This window comes from Poecilia reticulata, linkage group LG23 (genome assembly GCF_000633615.1).
Source record: "Poecilia reticulata strain Guanapo linkage group LG23, Guppy_female_1.0+MT, whole genome shotgun sequence".
NCBI classification, from domain to species: Eukaryota; Metazoa; Chordata; class Actinopteri; order Cyprinodontiformes; family Poeciliidae; genus Poecilia; species Poecilia reticulata.
In genome coordinates, this window is record NC_024353.1 from 12822716 (window position 1) to 12831603 (window position 8888).

Here is an 8888-nt window from a genome sequence, read left to right on the forward strand (position 1 = left end):
TATATATATTTTATCTTTTTTTAAGAAAAGAGGGAATTGTTAAAGGATAAAATTGTTATTATAAGGAATAAAAAAGCACCAGTTTCCAGTTTAATTATTTTATCATTTACAGAGATCCTTTAAGTCTGTCACACATTGGAATATAAAACCATCTCACTCAGACACACACTCCAGCGGTGATCTGGATTTGGAATGACAAGCATTAATCGGTAGCTTTTTTCATGTTTGCATGTGTGATTTATTTGTAATTTGGACATAGAGTAGAACAGGCCTCCTCTGCTCTGACTTCTTCTCTGACTGCTGACAATGATAGGCTGCAGGATGGACCCCTGTGTAAGACGGACTGCAGTGCTTAAGAAGTGACATGGGGCTCACCACAGCAACTTTTTTATCACACAGCAGAGCCGTGGCAGTGCTGTCCCCATAAAAGTCTCCAGTGACACAGACAAAAAGATTGGATGTGTCACTGGTCATCTACCTTTTTCTACTGCTCTTGTGGGCCGCTCTGAGATTTTGTTTACACAGAAGTCTGATTGTGTTTGCTTCATTCAGAGTATGAAGGATGATGGGGGTAAAAAAGGCAAAACAAATTCCAGCTAGAAATGGGAATTGCCTGCTCTGTGAATGTAGCATAAGCTTTAGCATGAGATGATTAACATTACTTTACATACGGGACTCATTGAAAAAGAGCATGTGCACCAATACAACATCATTTTTGAAGAGCTCTTATCCCTTTTTGCCTTTTAGGTGAGGTACTTACAGGACTCATTTACAGACATTCAGAGTTGCTTATTAATGTTTTTTTTTTTTTACGACAGTCCACTCATGCAGAGTTCGAAATTAAACCCTCCACCTGCTCTGTCTGTGAGACAGGGATGCCAGTCACAGACACACCATACCCCAAAAAAATGCTGTAAACTGAAATGTTTATTGCAGGTGTTAAACATAAGCAAGCCACTCATCTGCATAAGATATGATTGGCATCCCAGAAAAGTGATGAAGAGTTTTGTTTGAAATAAATACAATAAGAAAGTAATCATCTTGTTTAAGAAGCAATACATCCAACAAACCAATATGCTGACAAAAATACAAAAGTCAATTTTAGTTGTTTCTTCTCCTCTTTGTGTTGCTGTGTGCAGCCTGAGGAGCTGACTCTGCTGCTCATCAAGCTCCGCCGGCAGCAGGCAGAAATCAACAGCCTGCGGGAACATACAGTAGCTCAGCTAATGGCCCTGGGAATAGAAGGGCCCAACCCCAAGGTCAGCCCCGAGTGTGCATGCACACATTGGCTCTTTGTGATTCTCTGTCTTTGAGAAATCCATGAAGTGATTCGGGTGTGTGCTGGTCATTTCTCCCTTTTGATATAGCAAACATTTTGCGGTTTCAGTTGTTTTATGTCTGACTGCCACTGAATGTTTTCTAACCATGTGTTAGTTCATGCTTGTCTTGGTAACATTTGATTTAAAACATAAACATTTCAATTGAATTTGGTGTGCGCTTAAAGTTATTTACCAAAAAGAGACAAAAAATATGCATTTTTACAAACATGACTATATAATTGATGATCCCTCGTCTTTTTAACATTGGTCCAACGTTCTATCATTAGCATTTTTTCTGACCTCAGATTGAATATCTAGCTAATCTTCCACTTCACAGAAACCATAAAATGCTACTGGGCAGTCAGTTTAGCTTTGTGTTTAAATGAGCAGGCTTTCAACCTTTATTAGGGTTTATATTGTCATAGCGACCTGCATAGGAACATTGGCCAAAACTTAGAAATCATTCATTCCACTACCTGGTCTAAACAGCTGTTTTATCCCACAGTAGGATAAAACAGTAAGGCTCTGTGATATTACGTTGCTGTAATAACTATTGTGTGATTTAAGACATTTCTAAAATGTGTAAACTTTAGGCCAAAATTAAGGATAGAGAAATACACTGGATTCTCAGCCAGCTTGAAGGTATTTATTCATGTGTCTCTGTTAACACACCAAATTCAATTTTTTTTGTCCACCAGTAAATCTGGGCACTGATGGATAAGTTTGTGATTTTAGGTGGTTGCAGCTGTTTCCTTGGGTTTGTGTTCTGCATGTGTGTCAGTGCAGTGTTGGCAGAGGTGCTGCTCCTCTGCATGCATGTTATTTAAGGACATCTGTGCAGTGATGCATCTGATTTCAGCTTTCTGTGCTGTGGTGGTTGTTTCTTTCCAGTCGCTCACTGTTTTGTGTTTCAGTCTTATATGTAAGTTAAAAGAAGTAAAAATTTCTTTTAACTGATGCATGCCTGAGAACTTTGCTAAAAACTTATTTGGAGAATTTTGTATCAGTAGAAATGGTAAGACCCTTTGTTATCATGCAATAGTCAGCCACACACCTACCTCCTCTCAGACTCCTGCTGACTGACTACTGACCAGCTCTTCGTCTAACGAGTCCGTGAAGCCCCTAACTTCCGAGTATTACTACAGATGAGTGTATAGAGGACATTCTGTTTAAGCTGGAAGCGAGAAAGATGCGTCTAGACTAGCGGTTCTCAACGTGGGTGGTACCGCCCCACATGGGGCGTTCAGAGGACGGCAGGGGGCGCTGGGGGACATTTTTACAAAAGGGGGGCGCTGGGATGCCTTTGGGGGGCGTTTGGTCGAAAGTAAACTTTGTTGTGGATCTTAAATCCACAACAATACCAGTTTAGACTTTGAGCAATTTGGTGAAACTGTATTGTGAAACATTAAAACTGTATCGATGGCAGCTCTTCTTCTATTCAGTGTTTGTAGCTTCATGGCTCCGCTCCGCATCAGTTCAGCGTTACACCGGCTGATAACGCTGCTGTGATTCACTTTGTCTGGTATTTATGTAGGCTACGTTTTGGCAGTTCTGTGATCATGTCAAAGCAGCAATTTATATTAAAAAGTGTTTTATTTCCGTTTGAAAGCTGCCCGCTACCATGGAAGGACAACAGAAAATCGCTCTTATGTAATTACTAAAATCACAACTTTGTATCCCTCTGAAAAATGAACCCATTTAAATAAAGAAATCCCTTCATGGGTCCGGTATGAAACGGGGGTGATAGAACAACACAGCACTTTTAAATTTCCTGCATCTTCTTGTGGTCTTGACTCGAACGCTGCTGGAACAAAGAACCCCGTTCTTCTCCTGCCTCTTCTTTTTATACTCTCGGTCTTTCAGCCGTGTGCGCATCTGTGACTTACACAACTATCTACTTCTGCATCTTGGTTGTGCTTGCACAATCTCCCGTTGCACCATTACGTCAACCACTTTGGCTAACTTCCTCTTTTACTCTTGCTGCAGCTCCTATCTGCGCTTAACATCTGGTGTTTTTGCTTATTTCACAGTCCCCACTCCCTGTTCCTTCCATCCTCACAGTTCTTGCTCTCACGCAACCTCTCTTATTGCGACACAGTATTAAGACATCTCATCTAACTTGAATAAGATCCTTCATTTATGATTTCTCACATTTACTCTTTAAATCAAGTTCACATAATTCATCACATTGATTAATGGTACATTATTAAAATGAGGATTACATCAACATTAAATCATGATTCAAGATTACTTGTTGCCTCTGGGCTTCTATGATCTGTTTTCTGTGTGTCCTGGAAAGATCTCAATCAGTTCCAAACAGGTTTTACCACACCTTTAAAGCAGGTACTAAACTAGTAAAAACTCAACTCCATACATGGCATAATGTTTATCAAAACCTTTCATAACCTTTGAAATATGACTTGCTTTAGCTGGTTTGTCATCATGAAATGATAATATACCCTGGATTCATGAAGTATCATGGGGTCTGTCACAATAAGCAATAAATAAATCAATTCCATGATATATTAAAAAGAGCTTGATAATAAAATAAGGCCAATAGTTTCCAGGTGCATGCTTGCTTGTTTTCGTCATGTCTCTCCAGTGCATCGAACTTCTCTTCCCCTCTTGGTTCTATAGAGAAATATTCCCGACACACAGGGAGCAACAGCAGAAAAAAAGCATCAGTATTCCATCACTCATGGTGAACCCGATACATGTGCACAACGCAATAGTGACGACAGCAGCAAATTTTCAACTTTCGTGTGTTGCCTCATTAGCTCACTACACATCTACGTGTACAAACTCAAAATTCACAAATTTCACCTCACTGCACAAGTTCAATACAAATGGAGAGAGAGGAGAGGGAGCGATGCTGTGTCCTGTGTGTTGAGCCCATAGGAAAGAATGAACACTCGCACCAGTTATCTGCCAGGCTCATGGTCTCCTAACACTGAGTGTAATGAAAACACTGAATTAACAATCCAATCCCAATGGACTGACAGTTCACACTCACTGGGGTGTTTAATCGACAAGTTGTAAAAAGGCCAGTGCAAAATTGTGTACAATAAAACTGTTTGCTCAACAGTTTGCAAAAGAGATTGACTTTACTGTAATTGAAAAGCATGAAAAGCAAGCATTTCAAAAAATGCTGCAAACATTTGACACCTAGTTCTACATCGGTACTCTCCCCCCCACAAATGTCCTAATTGGCAAAATTGGCTGTTTTCCCTGTCTGAGACCAGTTATGAATATGTTTTGTAGGGTAAATTTGTTTACAGAGAATTAACAATGCATTTTATTCATTGGGGCCTGCTATGCAATGCATTGCATGAACCTATTGTTCTACACCCAATAAGCTATCTCTTTATTTATTTATTTTTCTTCCGTGACCGTTAATGCGGCCCGAACCGCTGCATGCACGCCCACAAAAGTGGTATCAAAACGTTCAGTTTGATCCCAAGAAGGGAGCTATTACTTTTAGTGGGATTCTGAGCTAAAATGACGATATAAATTGAGAAAAACGAGAAAAATCGAGGCCGAATGTCTCACAGAATCAGTGATCTTTCTCTCACAGCACACACAGCACAGTGGATTTCTGACTCCAAAAACTCTTTTTAACTCCCCCTCACAGGCACAAATATTGCCCTATTGGTCTAAAAGTCGGTCATGACATAGATACACAGGCCCGTTTTCAAAAATTTGCTAGGGCTTTTGGTTTTTGTCAGGGTCCTTGAGACTGATGCTGGGTGTCTCACAAGTATAGAAACTCTGTCTCCAGCATACTGTCTGACAGAGAGAGTCAGCCCAGGTGCACATAATTAATTACCATAGCAACGGGTCCCAGAAAGAGGCAGTGAGTAGTTTCACAAACAGGCTCTGAGACAGGTCTCACAATGCATTGTGGGAAGAATACATATTTCCTGTGACTATTCATATTTTGCTTACATAAAATTATTATTTTTCTGAATTTTTGTGTGTGAATTAAAAACCTTAGTATGAAGGCTGAAAAATTTCTAGAAATAAACAATTACCCACTGTCTTTATTTTTTTTATTTTGGACCGTGAGTGAGAACCACATTTGCAAAGCTTATAGTCGTCGGTCTCGAACTGAACTTCAGTGTACTTGTGAAAAGGGTTATGTTTTCTTCAGCCTGAAAAGTTAGAGAAACACTATGTGAATATCAAGAATCAAGTCTTGTGGCTTTGTGAAGCAGATGAAAGAGCAAAGACTGAAAAGTTGGGCCAAATGACAGCTCTGGCATGGTGGATTTGAACTTTTTGCAGAATAAAAAGAGGTCAGTTGCTATAGTTGAGTAGATAGGCAATGCCAGCAGCATACCCTTGAGTGAGTCCTTAGGATTGGAGTAAGAAAATGTTCTATAGAAGAACACATTCCAGAAACTAAGACCCATAAAAAAAAAAGTGCAAGTTACTAAAGGGGCAGTGTTATGTGTTCTCCGGGAGCACAGTGCCATTTTACAGCACAATCAAGTAACTATTTTAACTTCAGTTGTTATAAAAAATTGTGTGTATCAAATATACTTAAAGCTGCAGTATGTAGCTTTTATAAAATATATTTTATGTTTTGAATGTTTTTTTTATATAATAGTTGAAACTGTCACTTTATCACAACAGTATAATATGAGACCAATAATGTGTGAAAAAAAATCAAGCTTTTCTGCCTTCTCCCAAGGCTAACTAGAAGCAACCAATCAGAGACAAGAACAGGGTTGTAGCGCTGTCAATCATGTGCATCTACACGCCTCTCAAATGTGCAGTTCTACCAGGTGTTTGCTAATTGCTCCTGGCTAGTCTGAAGGAGCTGAGTGAGGGAGAGGAATCTGCAGCTGTGAGGAGGAACTGTGCCTTGAAGGCAGCACTAGGTTCATTGAGGTGTTTTGAACAGCTGAATGGTTGCCACGGGAGATTAAAGGATTTCTCAAACCTGCATGGAATCAACCAATAAATCAAGTTTCTTTGTATAGCACATTTCAGCAAAAAGGCAGTTCAACAGCTTCACAACATGGAAACAGAAACATACAGTCATAAAAAACACCATAATTGAGAAACTATTTACAAACATTACATTTTGATGAGTGCCATCACTAAAATCATCGATACACATCAAATGAGCTGGTCAGTATTTCATTTATTATGGTTTAAAAGCAACTTTACACAGCCTTTTCAGCCTTGTTTTAAATAATTCAGTATTTCAGCAGTTTTGCAGTTTTCTGGAAGTTTGTTCCAGATTTGTGGTGCATAGAAGTTGAATGCTGCTTCTCCGAGTTATTTCTGGTTCCGGGGATGCAGAGCAGACCAGAAGCATAAAGAATCAAGGCATATTTTTGATGAGGGAATAACATTATAACATGACGTAATTCTCAAAAAAGCCAATTTTACTTAATACTGTCCATTTAAAAAAAGAAGAATAAAACAGTCACTTGGTCACTTCCATCCAGATGAAATGCCAGCACAGCATTTTTTAACTGTGCTGGCACCACTGAGCAGCACCACTTAGTGTTGTTGCTGATTTAATCTGGATAATAAAAGTGCAAAGATGAGGATATTATGTTTTCCAAAGAACTGATTTTCACATGATTTCATAGTGCTTGTTTTTGGTACATAGAGCATGTGATCTATTATATTATTAATAATAATTAGGGAAAGAACTGAATACAAATTTGTTTTTGACCTGTGAATTGTTGGGTGGTTTAATAAGTTTGAACTTACTAAAAATGTGCTGTAATAAATGTCCTTCTCTTCTTATGTCAGAAATAACAAACTGCTGTTTATTCCATTTATCATTTATCCAGCTTTTCCCCTCATTTACCCATATGTCTGTTAGTTTACAAAAAATATGGCTTTCATTTTCCTGCTTCTTCTTTTTTTATCATCTTTGACTGCTGTAGACTGATGTTCTCTCCCACCATCTGCAGAGGAACCTTACTTACCTGGACAAGCAGGTGAGAACTCTGGTTCTGGCACAGGCAGCGTATCTGTGATCTCTGAATTGGAAATTAAACATTTGTTTTTGAAACGTCTCTACCATTTATTAGTGTTCACAGCTACACTGAGTACAGTAGGAGCAACCAGAAGTTGCTCTGATCTCATTTCTGGCAACATTTCGCCTCTTTGCTGTAGCTAAGTTGGAGCAAAATCAGGTATTTTTGAGTTGCACATAAAATATAATAAAAACACACTGATAGTAAATTCTCTTCATCATAACCCCTGACAGTGAGTAGGATATATGAGGCAACAGGTTGACATTTTGCCCACAAAAGTGCTTGTAATAGAAGCAGAACAAAAATATAGTGTATTTGAGCAATTTTGATGACATCCAAACTGTGATGTTTAGAAAACTGGGTCAAAGCGTCTTTTAATAGCAAGTTATGTAGAATGTTGGTGATCAGCAGTAGTCATCTACTAAAAGCTGACCAGGGAAGCAACAATGGCAATCCAGCAACAGGGGTCATGGATGCCCAAGTTGTCTGATGCAACAGACAAGTTAATCCACTTCAGATTGCTCAAGACGTTATTACTGATTATGAAATAAGAGTGTTGGGTTAGGCCAGGATGGCCATACTAACGTCGGATCAGTTTCATTAGATATCTGTAAACTAACAAAGTAACCTACACAGAGAAATTAAAGCAAACAAGTCTATCTGTTATATCCATTAAATAGATGTTGGTCACAATTGCTATTAGCAGAAAGTGACATTGAAATGGCATTTTGAACCATTCTTCCACACAAAGTGAGGATGGTCTTCAGCTCCCTCCATAGATTTTCTTTCAGTTACATGTCAGGTGATGTAACTGGACCATTCTTGCATTTTTTGATTTCTCTTAAACTAGCTAAGAGATTCTTGGGCTGTGTGTTTGGAATCATTTTAATTTTTTTATTGAAAAATCCAACTTCATTTCATCTGCTGATTATTTGCAAGAATGTTCAGCTACATTTCTTCGTTCATTGTTCTTTGAGTTATATGACAACTTCTCTATGCTGAAAGACAGACACACCATGGTAACACTTTATTTGAAGGGGGTGAAAAAACTGTCATGACATTGTCAAACATGACATAACCCCTGTCATGAACATCAATAAGTCTTCATGAATATTTATGACTGTTGTCATAAAGCGTCATTTGGTAAATTATGACACTTTTAATACAAAGTTGACATTCAAAATGTCTTCATTATGACAGCTTGACATTAACAAGTTGTCATAAGTTGTCATAGGTGCGAGTTGCACCTAACAAGTGCAACTCGCGCAAAACCTCTAGTTAGTTAGAGGTAACATTGGCTAACATTACCTTTAGTTAAGTAATGTTAGCATTTTAACAATGAGTTAAAATGTTAAAACTTAAAAATGTAGCTTATGTTTTAAGTCATCTCAAGTTTTAACTGTTGAGTGCTTTAGCTTTTCATCTCCTCGGCTGGTTTGGTCACATGAGCTGCAGACTAACAGACAATATTTTAAGAATACTTTGAATGCCAGGAAAAACAGTAGGTAAATAGTGGTGAAACCAAAAACAACTCTGTCTCAACTGTCTAGAGCATCCATCCTCTTTT

General features: G+C 38.5%; 1 protein-coding gene across 16 annotated transcripts in view; it reads left to right on the forward strand.

Moving 5' to 3' along the window:
* LOC103459572 (pleckstrin homology domain-containing family A member 5) overlaps positions 1 to 8888 on the forward strand; it is a 190252-nt gene that overhangs the window by 119794 nt on the left and 61570 nt on the right. For 11 of the 16 annotated variants that reach the window (XR_001776212.1, XM_017302818.1, XM_017302817.1 and 8 more), the window contains 2 exons: positions 1140 to 1259; positions 7229 to 7282. The exons of 1 other annotated variant lie outside the window; for it this stretch is intronic. Coding sequence is in view for 14 of the 15 variants with exons in the window: in XM_017302818.1 (XP_017158307.1) it covers positions 1140 to 1259; positions 7229 to 7282 (174 nt within the window). In the remaining variant the exon portion in view is untranslated. The remainder of the gene's footprint in view (positions 1 to 1139; positions 1260 to 7228; positions 7283 to 8888) is intronic. 4 more of the 16 variants (XM_017302814.1, XM_008401232.2, XM_008401231.2 and 1 more) reach the window with 1 other exon arrangement.